The 20,930-nt window shown below is 41.3% G+C and overlaps 1 protein-coding gene and 1 pseudogene across 7 annotated transcripts in view; one reads left to right on the plus strand and one right to left on the minus strand.

Moving 5' to 3' along the window:
• FAM120C (family with sequence similarity 120 member C) overlaps nt 1-20,930 on the minus strand; it is a 70,722-nt gene that overhangs the window by 15,516 nt on the left and 34,276 nt on the right. For 4 of the 7 annotated variants that reach the window (XM_059679757.1, XM_059679755.1, XM_059679754.1 and 1 more), the window contains exons 5-11: nt 12,947-13,049; nt 12,300-12,373; nt 11,594-11,865; nt 10,556-10,829; nt 9,504-9,675; nt 7,985-8,234; nt 1,547-1,661 (exon numbers count right to left, since the gene is read on the minus strand). In XM_059679757.1, coding sequence (XP_059535740.1) covers nt 1,547-1,661; nt 7,985-8,234; nt 9,504-9,675; nt 10,556-10,829; nt 11,594-11,865; nt 12,300-12,373; nt 12,947-13,049 — 1,260 coding nt within the window. Of the gene's footprint in view, nt 1-1,546; nt 1,662-7,984; nt 8,235-9,503; nt 9,676-10,555; nt 10,830-11,593; nt 11,866-12,299; nt 12,374-12,946; nt 13,050-20,930 lie in introns of those variants that run through there. The other 3 variants (XM_059679758.1, XM_059679760.1, XM_059679759.1) reach the window with 3 other exon arrangements.
• On the plus strand, nt 19,672-20,327 carry LOC132224521 (DNA-(apurinic or apyrimidinic site) endonuclease-like; annotated as a pseudogene).

Consider the following 20,930-nt stretch of genomic DNA (forward strand, 5'->3'; position numbering starts at 1 on the left):
AAGAGCTGACGAGGAAGGGGTATGACAAGCAACATGTATCAAGAACTTTGAAAATGTTCACATTTGTTGACTCAGAAATTCTACTTTTAGGAATCTATTCTAAGGAAGTAGGGATGTGAATAAAGCTCTATGCATAAAAATGTTAATTGTAATATTATATATAATAGGGGGAAAACTGGAAACCAAACAGCCAACACTCTAATAATTAAATGATACATCTATATGATAAAATATTATTTACTAAAAATTTTAAGACATAAAATATATGCTATATTAAAAAAATAATATATATTACATAAACAGTATCTTCACTATGTAAAAAATGCATGACAAAAGACTGGAAGAGCCCTGGCCCATGTGGATCAGTGGTTAGAGTGTGGCATATTCAGCCTCAAGAAAGAAGGAAATTCTGCCATTTACGATAACATGGATGGACCTTGAGGGTATTATGCTATAGGAAATAAGTCAGACAGAGAAAGACAAATATTGTATGATCTCATTTATATGTGGAATCTAAAAAACAAACTAAAACCCAAAAAAGTCATAGAAAAAAAGATCAGATTTGATATTATCAGAGGTGGGGGTGGATAAAAGTGGCCAAAGGTAAAAACTTCCAGTTGTAAGGTAAATAATACTAGGGATGTAATGTACAGCAGGATGACTATACCTAACACTGCTGTATGATAATAGGAAAGTTAAGAGAATAAATCTTAAGAGTTCTCACCATGAGGAAAAAATTAGGGTGGGCAAAAGTAGATTTGCACTTATGAGTACATGAAACACAGTTTATTCTTGTGTTATTTATTCTTTTCCATATGAACAACTATAAGCCTATTTTTGCCTTGTATATATAGTATCTGTATGAGATGACAGATGTTAGCTAAACTTATTGTAGTAATCATTCCACGATGTATATACCATTTGTGCTATACCACCTAAACTTATACAGTGCTATATGTCAATTACATCTCAATAAACCTAGAATAAAAGGATGGAAGGTGGACATTTACTCAGAGACAAAAAAGAGACACCAGGATCAGTCTCTAAAGTGTATCTTAAAGAGTTAGAAACTTTATCATGGTCTATGGGCCACAGCTTATTAGTCTTGTATAATATTCACCTTTTCTGTCCATCCTCACCCATCAGTATGGGGGCAGTGCACCTCTTTTATTTAAAAAAAATATATTTTTATTGATTTCAGAGAGGGAAGAAGAGGGAGAGAGAAACATCAGTGATGAGAGAAAAATCATTGATTGGCTGCCTCCTGCAAACCTCACACATGGGGATGGAGCCCACAACCCAGGCATGTGCCCTGACCAGGAATCGAACCGTGACCTCCTGGTTCATAGGTCAATGCTCAACCACTGAACCACACTGGCTGCGCTATAGGCACCTCTTGATTTTATTAATAGACATATTTGGCTAATGTAAATAAAACATTTACCTGTAGAACTTACTCTTCTCCCCAGCTCCAGAAAGAAAAGAAAAAAAGACCTAAAGCTATGAGCTCATGAAAGAAAATTTAAAGGAGGAAAGATCAAATCACCTTGAGTTCTTGAAGTTGATCTGGTTCATAAAGCTGGGAAGATACAGCCTGGGCAAGGAAGGTGTCTAGCTCATGGCGATACAGGATTCGACCACCAGGCCACTGAACCATGTACCTAGAAAATAAAAGCATCACTATTAAGTTATAAAAGCTCATTTAAGCTAAGATACTGATCATGGGCCAGATCCTAGGCTTGGTTTTGGTGATTCTAATGAAATAAAGTAAAAGACAGGACAGTGTGTTAAATACCAAGATAGAAGAATGCACAGGGAGCTATAAGAGCACAGAAGAGGGCTACAACTTGAGTCTTATTTATTTTTATTTTTAAAATCCCTTTCTTGTCTCAAGATCAGTTAAATTGCTGCTTGGTTTTTATTCTGCTTTTTATCTTTTTTAAAAAACATTTACCTCATAGGTTGACGTTCAACAACAGCCACACCAGCTGGGCCCATTTTATCTTTTAAAAAGCATAGGGGGGAAAAAAGCATAGGGATTGGGAGCTGGAGAGAATTGGGTTCAAACTCTTTCACTACCCCTTACTAGCTATGCAACCTTTGAACCTTTATTTCCTCATCTATAAACAGAGATAAATAATACTTTTTAGCGCTACTATGAGGATTTAGTGGTATCACACACAAAGGGCTGACTTAGCATATTGCCAGGTACATATATGTAATATTATAAAACCTGTTCTTGATTTTCCAAACATTGATTATTGCCTCATGCTTTAATAATGAGCTTATACAGGGTACTGATTTATGCAGGTCAGTTTCCCCCATGATAAATGACTCCAGATGATGTTACTTCTTTTTCGGTTCTTAGGTCTTTTTAAAAGTAAACTTTATATTTTTTCCCCGGTTTGGGGGCTTATCATTGCTATCACTGGGGCTGGTTCTAAGAATAGTTCCTATTCCCTGAGTCACCTCTGTTACAATTGGCTACTTCTGATTTGTTGTACACTGGGTAATCAGATGACCAAATTGTCAGAAATGTGTCTAAATTAAGAATAAATAGGTTGAACAGGAGGCTAAGGTTCTCTTCAGCAGAAGCAAACAGAAACTATTAGAACACAGTCTAAGTGATAGTTTATAGTTGTTCATGAACAATTTTTACTTATTTTCATGTTCCTGGATGTGTTTTTTTAAAAAACACACCCAGAGAATTGCCTAGCCAGTGTAGCTCAGTGGTTGAGCACTGACCTATGAACCAGGAGGTCAAAATTCGATTCCTGGTCTGGACACATGCCCAGGTTGCAGGCTCGATCCCCAGTAGGGAGTGTGCAGGGGCAGCCCATCAATGATTCTCTCTCATTACTGATATTTCTATCTCTCTCCCTCTCCCTTCTTCTCTCTGAAAAAAAAAAATTACAAAAAAGGGGGTTGCATTCTACTTTAAAAACAAAACCCAGAGAATCAAATAAATGAGAAAATGAACTACTACTATACTTTTGAGAGAAAAGATAAACAAAACATGTAATTCCAGAGTTAATATGAGACAATATAGGGCTGTAGCCCAGGAATATATTAGAAACTAGGAGGTATAAATCTTATCTATTATTCTTTGTTTTAAATATATTATTTTTCTTAATTTCAGAGAGGAAGAGAAAGACACATCAACGATGAGAATCATTTATTGGCTGCCTCCTGTACACCCCACACTAGGGATTTAGCCTGCAACCTAGGCATGTGCCCTGACCTGGAATTGAACCTTGACCTCCTGGTTCATAGGCTGACGCTCAACCTCTGAGCCATGCCAGCCGAGCTTATCTATTACTCTTAATGGGAAGATTTCCTCTTTTTTTTTTAAATGTATTTTATTGATTTTTTACAGAGAGGAAGGGAGAGGGATAGAGAGTTAGAAACATCGATCAGCTGCCTCCTGCACACCCCCCACTGGGAATGTGCCCGCAACCAAGGTACATGCCCTTGACTGGAATCGAACCTGGGACACCCTCAGTCCGTAGGCCGACACTCTATCCACTGAGCCAAACCAGTCAGGGCAAGATTTCTTTTTTAAAAAATTTATTTTTATTTATTTCAGAGAGGAAGGGAGAGGGAAAAGAGAGACAGAAACATCAATGATGAAAGAGAATCATTGACTGGCTGCCTCCTGCATGCCCCCTGCTGGGGATCGAGCATGCAACTCAGGCATGTGCCCTTGACCAGAATTGAACCTGGGATCCTCCAGTCTGCAGGTGAACGCTCTATCCACTGAGCGAAACCAACCAGGGCAATAGGAAGACTTCTTAAGTCACCAATCTTAATCTCAAGGTAGTTAGAAAATTAATACATATTAAGATTAAGTCTCTCTTATGTTATAGGGCCCCCTGCATGTATTATTTAAATCCTCAAACGGCTCTGTAGAAGGATTAATATAACGGTTTATAATGAGGTTAATAGATGACTTTATTTATTTATTTAATATATTTTATTGATTTTTTACAGAGAGGAAGGGAGAGGGATAGAGAGTTAGAAACATCAATGAGAGAGAAGCATCGATCAGCTACCTCCTGCACACCTCCTACTGGGGATGTGCCTGCAACCAGACTTCTTAAGTCACCAATCTTAATCTCAAGGTAGTTGGAAAATACATATTAAGTCTCTCTTATGTTATAGGGCCCCCTGCATGTATTATTTAAATCCTCAAACGGCTCTGTAGAAGGATTAATATAACATGCCCTTGACCGGAATCAAACCCAGGACTCTTTAGTCCCCAGGCCGAGGCTCTATCCAGTGAGCCAACCCAGCTAAGGCGACTTTATTTTTTTAAATGTTTTTTAATTGATTTTAGAGAAAGGAAGAGAGGGAGAGGGAGAGAGAGAGAGAGAGAGATTGGCTGCCTCCTGCATGCCCCCTACTGGGGACCAAGCCCATAACCCGGGCATGCCCCTAAACTAGGAATCAAGCTATGAGCTCCTGGTTCATAGGTTGACGCTCAACCACTGAGCCATGCCAGCTGGGCAGAAATGGATGAGTTTAGTAGGTTAAGGTGACTTATCCAAGCTGCAGAACACCAGAACCAGAATTCAAACTGAGGTCTGTCTAGTTTCAAAGCTCAGTGCTCTGTAACCCTCTGGTGACTTATAGGGACTGACTTCTTTGCACAAAAACTTACTTCCTATACATCAGCAAATAAACAACAAGAAAGTATAATAAAAAACAGAATACTGCCCTAACTGGTTTGGCTCAGTGGATAGAGCATCGGCCTGCGGACTGAAAGGTCCCAGGTTCGATTCTGGTCAAGGGCATGTACCTTGGTTGCGGGGAGTGTGCAGGAGGCAGCTGATCAATGTTTCTCTTTCATCAATGTTTCTAACTCTCTATCCCTCTCCCTTCCTCTCTGTAAAAAATCAAAAAAATATATTTTTTAAAAAAGAAAGAAAACAGAATACTATCCATAATCACAATAGTATGTATCAAGTGCCAAGGAATTAATTTAAAACACAGCAAACCTCTATGGAAAAAAATTAACTCTATTAAGAGATAAAGGAAGAGACCTAAAAAAAGGAAAAAGTAAACTATGATCTTTAGATGAGAAGACTTAATATTATAAAGCTGTCAAATTAATCTATAAATTCAACTTATTGGGAAAAAACCCCAATAAAATTTTTGTGGAAAGTGGACTAATTCTAAATTATATTTGGAAGAATAAAGGTTCACATGGTTCAGGAACAGCCACAAGTATGAAACATGAAAAGCAAAGAGCAGAGGTTTGTCTGACCTGATATTAAGGCAAACTGTAAACCCTTAATAATGAAAACAATGTGGTCCTGATGAGGCATCAAATAGGCAATGGAACAAAATAGAAACCAGGAAAAAACTCGTGTACATACAGGAACACGATATATGTGGAACGTGGTGATACATATCAGTGGAGAAAGGAGAAATTGTTTAATAAGCAGAATTGGGAAAACTGGCTTATTTTGTAGAGAAAACAAAATTAGATCTTTTCTTATAGCATATACAGAAGAAATACCCAGTATATTTAAAGACCTGACATAGAAGGCAACATTATAAAAATATATAAAAATGTAAAAAAATATTTTTGACCCAGGGATAGAGAAGACCCACTGAATAAGATTCCAAATGCACACATCATAAAGCTACAATTTGATGGGTTTGACAAAACCAAAATTAAGTACTTTTTGGTTAGGGGTGAAGTATACCAATATCTGCAATTTACTTTGAAATGCATCAAAGTGGATGCATAAATGGATGGCTACAGATGGATAGTTATATGGAATAAAGTAAGTATAGTAAAATATTAATTGTAGAATCTAAGTGGTGGGCATATGGGGTGTTCACCATACTAATTTCCCAGCTTTTATGTGTGAAATAATAAAAGGTTGGTGAAACTTTAATACTTTCATTCAACAAAGATACTGTACATAATTTTTTTAAATGTGACTGGTTGGAAAAGATATTATACACCCACAGATATAGAAAAGATATCTGCTATATATGTATGTGTATACACACATATCTGACAAAAAAGTTTCTGTAATCAGCAAGACAAGTAACCTAAAATAAATGTACAAGATAAATAGGCACCTCAGAAAATGAGAAAACAAAAGGTTATCCTATATAATAAAAGGCTAATATGCAAATCAACTGACAAGTGCAATGACTGGTCACTGTCACTATGACGCACACTGACCAGGAGGCAGATGCTCAACACAACAGCTGCTCCCTGGTGGTCAGTGTACTCCAACAGGGGGAGCACCGCTCAGCCAGAAGCCGGGCTCACGGCTGGCGAGCGCAGCGGCGGTGGCGGGAGCCTCTCTCGCCTCCACGGCAGTGCTAAGGATGTCCAACAACCCCCCCCCCCCTGCCCGCCACAGTGCATGATTTCGTGCACTGGGCCTCTAGTATTTAAATAAATATATAGGAGATGGCTTGGAAGACACACATCAAATATCCCAGAGGAGATAACTATAGGGAGAAAAAGGGAATTGGATCAGGAATAAAGAATAAAAGGGACAAAAAAAACAAATATAAAACCGAATAAAAAGAGAGGTCATGCCTGGCTTTGCAGCTCAATGGTTAAGGACCTATGAACAAGGAGGTCATTTCCTGGTCAGGGCACATGCCCGGGTTGAAGGCTTGATCCCCAGTAGGGGGTGTGCAAGAGGCAGCCAATCGATGATCCTGACAACATTGATGTTTCTATCTTTCTCTCTCCCTTCCTCTTGGAAATCAATAAAAATATATTTTAAAAAAAGAGAGGTCGTGCATGGACTGATGATGACAGAGATCATAAACCGAGGAGACTATCAAAGCAATCAATGTCAGTGTTTCTGAAGTCTAAGCTCAATACAGTAGGTCCTCAGGTTACATCAGAGATCTGTTCCTACGGCACGACATAATGCGATTTCACTCTAGGTCGGAACCCACCTACATAAGCACCTACGTCACTCACATGGAGCACATACACAGCAGTAATGAAGTGAAACAGTAAAAAAAATTTAAAAGAAAGGTAACAATTCCTGACCTTTACTTGTGGTAAATAAATAATAAAAAACATAAAGCACATATGTACATACATCAAAATGACGGAAATTTTTTTTTAAATAAATAAACTAGAGGCCCAGTGCACAAAATTAGTGCTCGGAGGAGGGGGGGGGTCTCCTCAGCCCAGCCTGTACCATCTCCAGTCCGGGACCGTGCGGGGGATGTCCAACTGCCGGTTTAGGCCCAATCCTGGGGATCAGGACTAAACCAGAAGTCAGACATCCCTCTCATAATCCGGGACCGCTGGCTCCTAACTGCTCACCTGCCTGCCTGATCGCCCCTATGTGCGCCCCCCCACCAGCCTGATCACCCCTAACTGCGCTCCCCCACCAGCCTGATCACCCCTAACTGCCTCTGCCTGCCAGCCTGATCACCCCTAACTGCCCCTCCCACCAGCCTGGTCGCCCCCAACTGCCCCCCCACTGGCCTAGTAGCCCCTCACTGCCCCCACTGCTGGCCTAATTGCCCCCAACTGCCCGCCCCTGCGGGCTTCATCACCCCCAACTACAACCCCCGCCGGCCTGGTCATCCATAATTGCTCCCCCCGCCAGCCTGGTTGCCTCTTACTTCCCCTCCTGTCGGCCTGGTCGCCCCCAACTGCCTCGCCCCGCCAGCCTGGTTGCCCCTCAGAGCCCCCACACTGGCCTGGTCGCCCCACGCAGCCTGCTGTTCAGTCGTTTGGTTGTCCCTCACTTAACCCCCCTGCTGGCCTGGTCGTAGGCAGCCATCTCATATTACCTTTTTATTATATAGGATGGGAGATGGCAACATAATCATGAAACGACGTATGTCAAGTCTGACATAACCCAAGGAGTGTCTGTATAAAACAAAAGCCTCCCCACCCCAAACACCATAAAACACCTGATGAAAGAAATGTTCAAAAAGTAAAAGAGAAATGAACTGGCTGCCTCCCTGTCCCATGGCTTACCGGAGCACACAGCACATGAGCAGCAGATGGGTGGGCACATTAGCTGGGTTGAGCATACTGGGTGTATCTGACTTCATACAGGCCAGGAAGGCCCTCATCCTTCTGTTCTTGTCCTCAACTGCTTTGCCTAGCCAGAGCCTCTTGAGGTTTGGGCAAGTCCATTCCCGAAATGTCAGTGCAGACACCAGTTCGGGGGTTTGAGGTGACTTCCCTTTATAGGCAGACCACTCTTTAAGGATCACTGCAGGAACTGGAAAACAGAAATTGAGGAAAACCAGGATGTAGAGAATTTCTGAGTATTTCTGCAGCTGGCCACATTGGACAAGATCAATCACATTTCAACACCTTTTTTTATTTTTGTTGCTATAATATTTATTGTTAGCAGTAGTAAGCATTTACTATATGCTTGATATGTGTTAAGTACTTTGCATATAAAAGTATATCTCATTTACTCTTCAGAACAATCCTGAGAGAGATTATGCCTACATTATCACAAAATGTAGTGCTTATTTTACAGATGAAAAAAATCAAGGCTCGCCCGGCCGGTATGGCTCAGTGGTTGAGCATTAACCTAGAAACCAGGAGGTCACAGTTAGACTCCCAGTCAGGGCACATGCCTGGGTTTTGGGCTCAATCCCCAGTGTGGGGCGTGCAGGAGGCAGCTAATTGATGTTTCTCTCTCATCATTGATGTTTCTATCTCTCTATCCCCTTTCCCTTCCCCTCTGAAAACAATAAAAGAAAACAAAACACATTTCAATGGCTCCAATTACCTATAGGATTAAGTTCCAAAACAAAAACTTCACTGAGGAGGAGAGACTGTGTCAGATACACCTCTGCATTCTCAAGGCCCAGCATGATTCTTGTAAACAGAACTCACTCTGAATGCTTAATGGTTATAGAATCGGGGCTTAGCCCTACCCGATTTGGCTCAGTGGATAGAGCGTTGGCCTGCACACTGAAGGGTCCCGGGTTCAACTCCAGTCAAGGGCACATGCTCGGGTTGCAGGCTCAACCCCCAATAGGGGGCGTGCAGGAGGCAGCCAATCAATGATTCTCTCTTATCATTGATGTTTCTCTCTCTCCCTTCCTCTCTAAAATCAATAAAAATATAATTTAAAAAAAAAAGAATTGGAGCCGAGACCGGTTTGGCTCAGTGGATGGAGCGTCAGCCTGCGGACTGAGAGGTCCCGGGTTCGGTTCCGGTCGTGGGCATGTGCCTGGGTTGCGGGCGCGTCCCCGGTGGGGGATGTGCAGGAGGTGGCTGATCGATGTTTCTCTCTCATAGATGTTTCTGGCTCTCTCTGTCTCTCTCCCTTCCTCTCTGTGAAAAATCAATAAAATATAAAAAAAAAAGAATTGGAGCTTAAGTTAATGCATTCCCCATACCAATAAGTACCCTGGTGAATTATACATTTTCTCAAAAACTGTTCCATAGCCAAAAGTATCATGTGTTTGCAGATACATTTTTGCTCTGCATCAAACTTTGAGAGATTTGTCAAAGCCAGAACTATGCTTACGTTCCACAGGCAGCCGTCGCCGTACAGCCAGGCGTTCTAATTTCCGCTGTGTCTCTGCTAGACTGAAAAGCACCCCGTACACATATTGACGAGCTGACCGGAACAGAAGAGCAGCTGGTGGCAGATCCATGTTACACTCATCCTCAATACATACAGGGATCTTAATCTCACCCTAATAAGAAAATGGGCCAGAGAGAAGGAGAAAATTAGTTGCCTCAAGGTTTGGAATTGAGCTGAGAAGAACCAGTAAAGAACTGTATGTAGCCTAGCCACTAAATTTTCTTCTTGTACTTAGTTTCAGACTTAAAAGAAGCCATAGCCCAGCTGATGTGGCTCAGTGGTTGTGTCGACCTATGGACCCAGAGGTCAGGGTTCAATTCCCGGTCAGGGCACATGCCCGGGATGCAGGTTCCCATCCCCCGTGTAGGGCATGCAGGAGGCAGCCGATCAATAATTCTCTCTCATCATTGATGTTTCTCTCTCTTCCCCTCCCTTGCTCTCCAAAATAAAAAGATTTTTTAAAAATTTTAAAAAAGAATGCAAGATGATTCATAAAAATTAAATAAAAAGCAGTAACAAGCCCAGATGACCACAGCCAGCTTCAAAGCTATGTTCTGTTTTTAAAGTCTTTGCTGTAACTGACTAGCTGACTAAATGGGGAAAGTCCATCTTAGACCTTTTGCTGGGGGGTGGATTTGGATGATAAGATGATGGAGGGTAAAAGCTCTGGAGAAGTAGAGAAAGAGACAAAAAACAAGGACATAAGCCTCTTCTTCTAATGTCCTCCCCTAGACCAGAATGTACCAAGTTTCTTCTTTGAAATCTCACAATTACACTTCTTGGGGCCTCATTTACTGCACAGTCCCATCTCTTACTGGTTTCACCTCACCTAAAACCCTTAATACAATGAGAAGCCCCAGCACACTTGGTCTCCTTTCATCTCCCTTCAGACACCATTAATCATCATTTTCTCTGGTGACTTCCAGTTCTAGGAAGTGTGAAGTGTACTGTCAAGAGCAAGGAGGGACAGAAGTACTGAGGTGCTCTCTCACCTTAGTGAGGACGTGGTAGATATATGGGTACATAAGACCTCTTCGGTGTCTGTGTTCGGCCACCCGCAAAACTTCTGGGGCTACTGGTGGTAAGGGCGGAATGGTGATGTCCATGTGGTTCCTCGTAGACATAGAGAGCAGAGATGGGATGTGGGGCTCACCATCTCCCAGGGCAGCATCTGAAACTCCAGCATCACCAGGCTGTACCCAGGGACCTCTGTTACCACTGGGATCCTCCCATCTAGGCTGCCGATGAAATGTTTCTGTGACATGACTAAAAGATTGAGAAAGACAATGTAGAAAGAGAAAGGAGGTTGATAAAGATATTCCAACGCAAATGTCTGTTCTGATCTCAAGGAATCTTACAAACCCTCTGGAAGTTTGGACACTGGGTTAGCAGTGGGCCTGTTTCCACTCAGTGGCCATCACCACCCTCCTAGCTTCTTCCATCTGACACAAACCAACGTGATCAAAAGTTGTGGGAACCATTCTGAATCCTTCCCAACACATAAGAGATCACATTTAGAGTCTGCATATGCTGTAAGAAAATGACTGCAATTGAAACCTCAAAGCAGTCCTGCTTCCCAGGGGTAATCTGCTTAGAGAACAATCTAAGAACAAATGAGCAAATACAAAATGCCACTATTTTAATCATCAGCACCCTGTCTGAGTCACTAAGAATATAACAGCCTACACAACCGTTCCAATAGCTCAACTCTAAAAATTCTTCTCATTTTTTTTAACATTCAGTCTATTCCTCTCACTAATTGAGAAATGGCAGCCATGACATGTGGCACAGCCATACCAGAGCTCCCCTAACTAGCTGCTATGCTGCCTTTTACCTCCATGGCTTGAGTATCTGAAAATTGAGCATGAAGTGGCCAAGCAGAGAGAGAGTTTTCTTACTTTGCTTAGGAGCAAAGAGCCACAGAGAGAAGCCAGGAGCATACGCTTCCCCACGCCCCTGCCCAGGTTAGCAGCAAAAGAATAGAGATGCTTCAGAAGTCTGTTTCCTTGGGTGCCTATATAGATACTTACTCAGAGCTGACTCCGTTTGGCTCATCACCAGAGGAAGAAGAGTGGGAAGAGTCTGGTCCCAGAGGAGGTGAGGCTTTGGAAGTCAGGTAATTGGGAAACTGTGATGAGTCATAAGAGATACCCCAAGTGGCAAGGGGGTTGTCCTCCAGCAGGGGATTCTCAGAAAAAGCATGGGATTCCCCCAAAGTATGGGGGGAGAAGAGAAGAGAGGAGTTGGGTCCCAATGGGAATGGTGGTGGATATTTCATTTTCTGGGGCACATGGTGAGAAAACTGAAGGATAAAACAGACAGAAAAGCTCTTTAACATTTTACCATGCTCCAAGGTGGTTTCCTCAAAAAGTTGTGACATAGCAGATGATGGCTGTAGCAAGGGTTATTGGGATACAAAGAATCTACTGAGAGTAACAAGAAATAATTCTAACAGTGATGTATGGATAGAATTCTCCAGAGGCAGGACAATGAACCAAACCATGGTCTCCTAGAACACTTTCCAACATTAGCAAATCTACCTTCGCCAGGCCCTAGTGGTTACTGATTTGGATGTTTTCTTTACATAGTCTGTTGGCCTCCAGCTGAGAATGTGACATTGGCATATACCAGTCTTAACATACTGATTACACTGAGACACCCTAACTGAGATTATAAAAATCAGGAAGCCACCAGTGTCTAATGCTAACAGTCTGAGGCCCTTTAAAAGATACTTACCACTGGCTTCCCAGAAATACTGCTCATTTGACTTCGTGGAAGGGGAGGATTTCCCAGCCGGTTATTACGAAAACCTGAAGCCAAGAGAAAGGGCTACATTTTAGGCAAACGTAATAATTCTACCATGTTACATTCTGCTAACCCCACATCACCTGAAAAATTATTATTAATTATAAGTAAGTCACATTTTACTGAACAGCTATTATGCATCATGCCAGGAATCTTACATAAATTACTGCATCTGATAACAACCTTATACAATAGGTATCATGATCCACCTTTCATACAGATGTGACTTGCCAAGATCACACAACTAGTAGACAGCAGAGGTGGGATTCAAACTCAGGCCTGACACCATTGAGAGGGCTGTCTTACGTATACTAGGCCACAATGGAGGGTAGCACCAGGAGAAGCCCAAGCTAAGAGAATGGCATAGGACCCCAGCTAAAGTTTTGAGCAATCGGGGCCCTGTCTCGTGTCACCTCTCTTATTACATGGAAATCCAAAGGAAAATGTCTACCGAACAGGAATGGCTTCTAGGAGGATGCAATACAAACAAGTGATTCTACTCTGGCCCAGGAGTTTCTGAGGGGCCACCTCAGTGTCCTCTATGGGCAGAGCAGCTCTGGGTCAGGTGGAAGCCTTACCTAGAAAGGAGGAGGAACCCACTGGCATCGAAGAGATTTTGGTTGTGACTGAATAGTACTCAACTGCTTTCTTGAATCGCTCTATTTTATCTTCCGTCCTGGACTGGATGTTGCAACATCAGATGTTCAGAAGAAGAAACAACACAAGAGTGTCTTTTTCATGCAATTTATAATTTGAGAGTCAAAACAGTAGCAGAAATCAAATATTTAAAGAAACCCAAGAGAGTAATTTTTCATGTTGCAGGAAAGATTAGATAAGGCGAAAGCATTATAGAACATAAAATCTGGGGAAAGTTTTAAAATTAAGTTTAAAAATAAATAAAAGTTTAAATTTTGTATTCTTCTAAAATGGTCACATGATCATTAGAAAAACACATAAGGATAGGGGAAAATTACAGAGTACCACCACCGAAAGATATTTTGGTGTGTTTTCTCCTAGTATTTTTTTAAATAAACTTTTTTCCAGATATTGGCTATTATAAATAATGCTGCTATGAACATAGGGGTTGCATATATTCTTTCTGATTGGTGTTTCAGGCTTCTTAGCATATATTCCCAGAAGTGGGATTGCTGGGTCAAAAGGCAGCTCCATTTTTAACATTTTGAGGAAACTCCATACTATTTTCAACAGTAGCTGTACCAATCTGCATTCCCACCAGCTGTGCACTAGGGTTCCCTTTTCTCCACATCCTTGTCAACACATGTTGTTTGTGGATTTATTGATGGTAGCCATTCTGGCAGGTGTGAGGTGATACCTCATGGTAGTTTTAGTTCGCATCTCTTTGATGATTAGTGACGTTGAGCATTTTTCATATATGTATTGGCCATCTGTATGTCCTCTTTGGACAAAATCGAAGCAGAGGCATGGATACACGGAACAGACCAACAGAGGTCAGAGAGGAGGAGAATGGGGGGCACTGGATGAAATAAGGTGAAGAGATTAGCCAGAGAACATATATGAATATCGCATGGACACAGAGAAGTGTGGTGATGGCCAGAAGGAGGGGGGTGCGGCTGGGTGGAGGTAGGTAAGGAGAGGAATGGGGGACATCTGTGATAGTGGCAACAATGAATTAAAAATAAATAAAAATTGTTACTTAAAAATAAACTTTTTTGTTGATGTATATAGCTGTACTATTTTAATACACATATTTGCTACAGTTAATACCTTACTCTATAATAATATTGTATCCTGCTTTTATTATATTTTTAAGATAATTTTGAATGGCTGCATATTTTATCATTATAAATATATCATAAATTATGCATCTACTTCCCTAATACCTGACATTTAGGTTATTTCTCACATTTGGCTTTTATAAGTTATACAGCAAAGACACATCATATAAGATTTTCTGGATTTTAGATTATGTCCTTAGGAAAATGTCCCCAAAGTGAAATTATTGGTTCAAAAGCCATGAACATTAAAACCAAAAGCAGCCCAGCCAGCGTGGCCCATGGCTGACCTATGAACCAGGAGGTCACGGTTCAATTCCTGGTCAGGGCACATGCCTGGTTTTGCAAGCTTGATCCTCAGTGTGGGGTATGCAGGAGGCAGCTGATCCATGATTTTCTCTCATCATTGATCTCTCTCTCTCTCTCTCTCTCTCTCTCTCTCTCTCTCTCTTTCCCCGTCTCCCTTCCTCTCCAAAATCAATAAAAATATTTTTAAAACACACAAAAGCACTTAAACATATATAAAACCACAATGTGACATCACTATATATCCACAGAATGGCGAAAATTCAAAATTATAAATATCAGCACTGGCAAGGCAAGGATATGGAGTAACTGGAATTACCAGTAGATTGCTGGTGGGTATATCTAGGTACAGCTTGGAAAACAGTTTGGCAGTTTCTTATAAACCTAAACATTATTTACCGCATGGCACAGTAATTCTTCTCCTAAGTAATTTACCTAGGGAAAATGAGTACATTTGTCCACCAAAAAAATATGAACAAACTAACAACAGCTTTATTCATAATAGCCCTAAACTGGAAATAACTCAAATGCATATTAACAGAAGAATGGATCAATTGTGGTATATTCATACAACAGAATACAATATAGTGATAAAGAAGAGCAAAGTGCTGATACATGCAAAGCTATGGATAAATCTCAAAGATATACTGAGTGAAAGACAGACAGACACAAAAGGGTACATATAAAGTTCAAGTAGAAGCAAAACTAATCTATGGCAATAGAAGTAAAATGGTTGTTTCCCTCTGTGGGGTTGGGGCTGACTGAGAAGGGGCTTTTCTTTATCAAGATCCCCTTGAACATAATTTTATGGTCTTCATATTTCATCAAATGGAACATAAGATATTAAAGTCATTTTTAATTTCTCATTATAAATAATGCTCTAATAAGCATATTGTTAACAAGTTTCTTGGGTTATTTCATATGGCAAATTCTTGGAAATAAGTTTACTAGGTCAAAGGATATGGTCATGTTCATAGACTCTTGACACATGATACTAAATTTCTTTCCAGAATAGTGTCACAAGTTATATTTTCATCCTCAATACATGAGAGTGCCCAATTCACCATGTAGCCCCAAGTGTTGAATATTTTCTACAAAAAACCCACCTACTAACTGTAACAATCCATCTGTTTCTTATAAAAAATTAAAATACATAATAAAAAAGGAAAACTTAAAATATGCATAATCTTATCTCAGAGTTGTAACTATTAACACCCCAGGATCTACACAGCATTCTAGAAGTTTTTATGGGCATGCACGCAAGCACACAAACACGGAAATCAAGATCTCCAAGTCCACTAGCCTCACTTGGACACAAAATCACTCTGCTTACTAAAAAAATTGGACTTGAGAAGGCCTCTGTGGTTCAGTGGTTGAGCATCAACCTATGAATCATGCAGTTGCCAGTTCAATTCCCCGTCAGGGCACGTGCCCGGGTTGCAGGCTCGATCCCCAGTGTTGGGTGTGTAGGAGGCAGCTGATCGATGTTTCTTTTTTATCGATGTTTTTATCTCTCTCTCTTTCTCCTTTCTTCTCTAAAATCAATAAACAATTTAAAAAGTGGACTTACTATAATTGTCTGAAAAAAGGGTTCCATGTCTAAAGAATGTTTGCAAATTATACTGATTTACAGAATATCTACATGGTTGAATAATGTTCCTTTGAATCAAAATTTCATTTCTATGCATTATAATTTCATTGGTATATTCAATAATACACATAATAATTGAAAACAATCTCTTACAAGATAAAAGCTATACAGTCTCTCCCCTACTAGCTCTACCTCTGCGCTCACTCCCCTCCCCAGAAGTGACCACTGTTACCAGCTGGGTGTATGTTCTGTCATAACTCTTGCTGTATGTACACCAAGTTTTCCCCCCCACATAAATAAAGTCATATCAACATGTTTTTAACCTGTTTTTGTACTTAACAATACGTCTTATAAACTATTCATTGCCAGTGAGTATAGGTCTATGATGCAATCCCCTGAAATACGAATTATGCATACTTCCCGCAACGCATCACTCTGTACTGAGTCCTGACAGATATTTACTCTTCCTTCAAGGGGCACACACCAGTTGTATGAAACCTATCCTCTCGATGAAACCTTTATTGGGGTTTTTCTTTGTTGTGCTCATTTATTTGCTTCTGCCTCCCAATTTAATCTCAGGTTCCGTGAAGACAAAGAATGGTTTACTCACATATATGTCCTAGTATCTAGCATGGGACCTTGTCTATATAGGTTCATTTAGTACAGTGGTTCTCAACCTTCCTAATGCCACGACTCTTGAATACAGTTCCTCATGTTGTGGTGACCCCAACCATAAGATTATTTTCATTGCTACTTCATAACTGTAATTTTGCTACTGTTATGAATCGTAATGTAAATATCTGATATGCAGGATGTATTTAGGCGATCCCTGTGAAAGGGTCGTTCGACTCCCAAAGGGGTCGCGACCCACAGGTTGAGAAATGCTGATTTAGTATCTGATATATGATTGCATTTAGTAAAGTTCTATCCTTTTCTTTTATAGATCTACAAAGGTGATATTTATGAAAATGCTATAGCAACAATGAAAAGTGGTGAAGTCATAAAATTAAGTGAAAAAAAGCAGGTTAAAATTTTTTACACTGACATGACTACCATACCACATCAAAACACACATATAAGGAGACATGAAACATTGTAAGCAACTTAGGATGGAATTAGGAGCAGAGTGTCTATTTTAGTTTTTTGGATTTTTTTATTAAAAAGGAATAAAAGTGTGATGATTGCTGGGGGGAGGAGAGGGATATGGGAGAGGTAGAGGAGGATACGGGGGGATAAATGGTGATGGAGAGAGACTTGACTTGGGTTGGTGAACACAATACAGTGTACAGATGATGTGTTGTGGAATTATGCACCTGAACCTGTAAAAGTTTATTAACCAGTGTCACCCCAATTTAAAAAATTTTATGGCCTTGCCCAGCCAGCATGCCTCAGTGGTTGAGCATCAACCTATGAACCAAGAGGTCATGGTTCGATTCCTGGTCAGGGCACATGCCCAGGTTGCAGGTTCGATCCCCAGAAGGGGGCGTGCAGGAGGCAGCTGATCAAGGATTCTCTATCATTGATGTTTCTATCTTTCCCTCCCTCTCTCTTCCTCTCTGAAATAAATAAATTAATATATTTTGGCTCAGTGGTTGAGCATTGACCTACAAACCAGGAAGTCACGGTTCGATTCCTGGTCAGGGAACATGCCCAGGTTGTGAGCTCTATCTCCAGTAGGGGCCGTGCAGGAGGCAGCCGATCAATGATTCTCCCTCATCATGTTTCTGTCTCTCTCTCCCTTCCTCTCTGAAATCAATAAAAATATATTTTAAAAAACAGAAAGTTAAATGTGAAGTAATGAATATAATAAAATGTTATTAGGAAAATGTATGCCTCCAATACCAAACACTGATTTCATTCTTCATTCATCTAAAGAAATCTATAGAGAGGTTTCTGTCCTGGATAAGATGGACCAAGCATACCTCACCTTGTTCCCACTAAAGGTAGCTATAATAAGCAAGAGCAACTATTTAACGACTCTGAAAAGTGAAGCAGGATGATCGGGGAGAAGACCAGAATTCAAAGTACCACTGAACCAAGGATGAGTTTAACATTTTTTTCCTCTGGTATCTCCTGGTGTGGACACAACACAGCCTGACATCTGGAAGCATCCATTGATGTAGACAGAGAAAACTCCAGAAAAAAACCCTTGTCTTGTTCTGGCTTGAATACTGGGAAAGGGGTCTCCAAAAACTCAAGGAAGTGTATAGAAACAGCCCATTTTTCCTTCTTTTTCTTTTTTCTGTTCTCCTGTGTGCCAGCCCAAAGCAAACTTGTGGTGGAAGAAGTGACAAGAGGGGAACAGCAAAAATCTAAAACTGAATGACAGGAAGCTTCCTTCCAATCAGAGAAGAAGTTTGAAGAGGTGGAGTGAGTCTTCTATGCCTTCTCTCTCTCTCTCTCTCTCTCTCTCTCTCTCTCTCTCTCTCTCTCTCTCTCTCTCTCTCTCTCTCTCTCTTTCACCCCCTCCCATCCCACCTACCCCACCCCTCTGCTACTTGGCCCCAGATGCTGAACAAGGTTGTTCCAATGAACTGTGACGTGGCTGAAGAGATTGCAGAGGGGGAGCAGCACACACATGGATTTGACATTAGCAAACAGTACAGCACAGACTCTGAGACCCAAAGAGGTAAATCACAGCCCAAGTCCCAGACTGGCCACTGGGTGGCACACATGCTGGACTGATCCAAATAGGTTTGCAAAGGCCTTGAAAATTACAGACATTGAAACCACAGCCCACAAAAGGATGGTGAGAATTTGTGATCTGAACCTAAATGGGTTGATTGCCTCCAAAAACGAAAGTATCAACAGGACTAAAACCTATAAAACACTGACGAAAGAAATCAAGGATGATCTAAACAAATGGAGAGGCATACTGTATTCATGGATTTGAATATTCACCAAATTCATCTATATATTTAAAGGAATTCCAATTAAAATCCCAGCAGGACCCCTGGCCAGTGTTGCTCAGTTGGTTAGAGCATCATCCTGTGCACCAAAGGGTTGTGGGTTCGATCCCCAGGTGGGGAGAGTATGGAAAACAGGCGATCGGACGTCTCTCTCCCCCTTTCCTCTCTCTCTAGAATCAAACAAAACCATATCCTCATGTGAGAATTAAAAATAATAAAACAGACACAATAATTTTGAAAAAGAATAAAATTGGAGAAATCACTGCCCAATGTTAAGACTTATCATAAAGCTACAGTATTTAAGACAATGTGCTATTGTAAAGGGACAGACACATAGGTCAAAGGAACAGAAAAGAGTCCAGAAATAGATGCACACAAATATGGACAAATGATTTTTGACAAAGGCAATTCAAAGGAGAAAAGACACCCTTTTCAATGAAGTGTGTTGAAAACAATTAGATTGCCATATGCAAAACCAAAACAAAACACCTCACACTTTATACAAAAATGAACTCAAAACAAATTATTTATTCTAAATATAAAACTGTATAATTTTTAGAAGGAAACAGAATTTGTCATGCCTGCAGTTATGCAGAGTTCTTAGACATGACACCAAGAGCATGCTCCATAAAGATAAAAACTGGTAAGAATTTAAAACTTTTGTTCTACAAAAGAAAGTAGACACAGGGGATCTATTCTTTGTGCTCAGATAAGGAGGAACCAGACAAGGTCTTGAGTAGGCAATGCTGAAGAAATACTGCTTCACTGGGCCACGTGGTGAAAAGGGTGGGGAGTTGAGGGAAAGGGGTTCGGTGGCAGAAGATAAGGAAGAGCCCAAGTTTGAGCCAGAGGGGTCAGGAAGAATAAGTTGGGAGCAGGAGCAAAGAAAAATGAGAAAGAGGCAGCAGGAAAGGGGCCAACCCTGTATGAGGACATCCCCAGATCAGAACACTTCACCCACAGGCAAATGAGGCACAGTCCTGGAATGTGGCTGGGCTTCAGGCCTGGATTAAGGAGAAAGGTTTAGACTGGATAAAGGAAGAAGCCCCAGAGATCCCGTGCCTGCAGTAGACCAAATGTTCCGAGAATAAACTACGAGCTGAACTTCAAGAGCTGTATGGACTACCCCATCAGTACTGGTCAGCTCCTTCAGACTATGAAGGGTACAGTGGCGCAGGCCTATTCTCCCACCAGCGCCCACTCAATATCTCCCATGGTATTGGCTGCTGAATTTGACACATTTGTGCTGGTAACAGACTATGTACCTAATGTAGGCCAAGATCTGGTGTGCCTGGAGTACCAGCAGCCCTGGGATAAAGCCTTTTCCAAGTTCCTGAAGGGCCTGGCTTCCCGCAAGCTCCTTGTGCTATATGGGAACCTCGATGTGGCTCATTAAGAAACTGACCTTCGCCCTGACTGGTTTGGCTCAGTGGATGGAGTGTCGGCCTGTGGACTCAAGGGTCCCAGGTTCGATTCAGGTCAAGGGCATGTGCCTTGGCTGCGGGCACGTCCCCAGTGGGAGGCGTGCAGGAGGCAGCTGGTCGATGTTTCTCTCTCATTGATGTTTCTAACTCTCTATCCCTCTCCCTTCCTCTCTGTAAAAAATCAATAAAATATATTTAAAAAAAGAAAAAGAAAAAGAAACTGACCTTCGCAACCCCAAGGTAAACAAAAAAGAATGCTGCCTTCATTCCGAAAGAGTGGCAAAACTTGCCTGGCCTGTGTCGCTCAGTGTTTGAGCATTCTATCTATGAACCAGGAGGTCACGGTTCGATTCCAAGGTTGCGGGTTCGATCCCCAGTAGGGGGCATGCAGGAGGCAGCTGATCAATGATGCTCTCTCATAATTGATGTTTCTATCTCCCTCTCCCTCTCCCTTCCTCTCTGAAATCAGTAAAAATATATTTTTAAAAAAGAGTGGCACAGCCCTAGCTGGTTTGGCTCAGTTGATAGAGTGTTGGCCTGCGGACTGAAGGGTCCTGGGTTTGATTCCGGCCAAGGGT

Source organism: Myotis daubentonii, chromosome X (assembly GCF_963259705.1).
Source record: "Myotis daubentonii chromosome X, mMyoDau2.1, whole genome shotgun sequence".
NCBI classification, from domain to species: Eukaryota; Metazoa; Chordata; class Mammalia; order Chiroptera; family Vespertilionidae; genus Myotis; species Myotis daubentonii.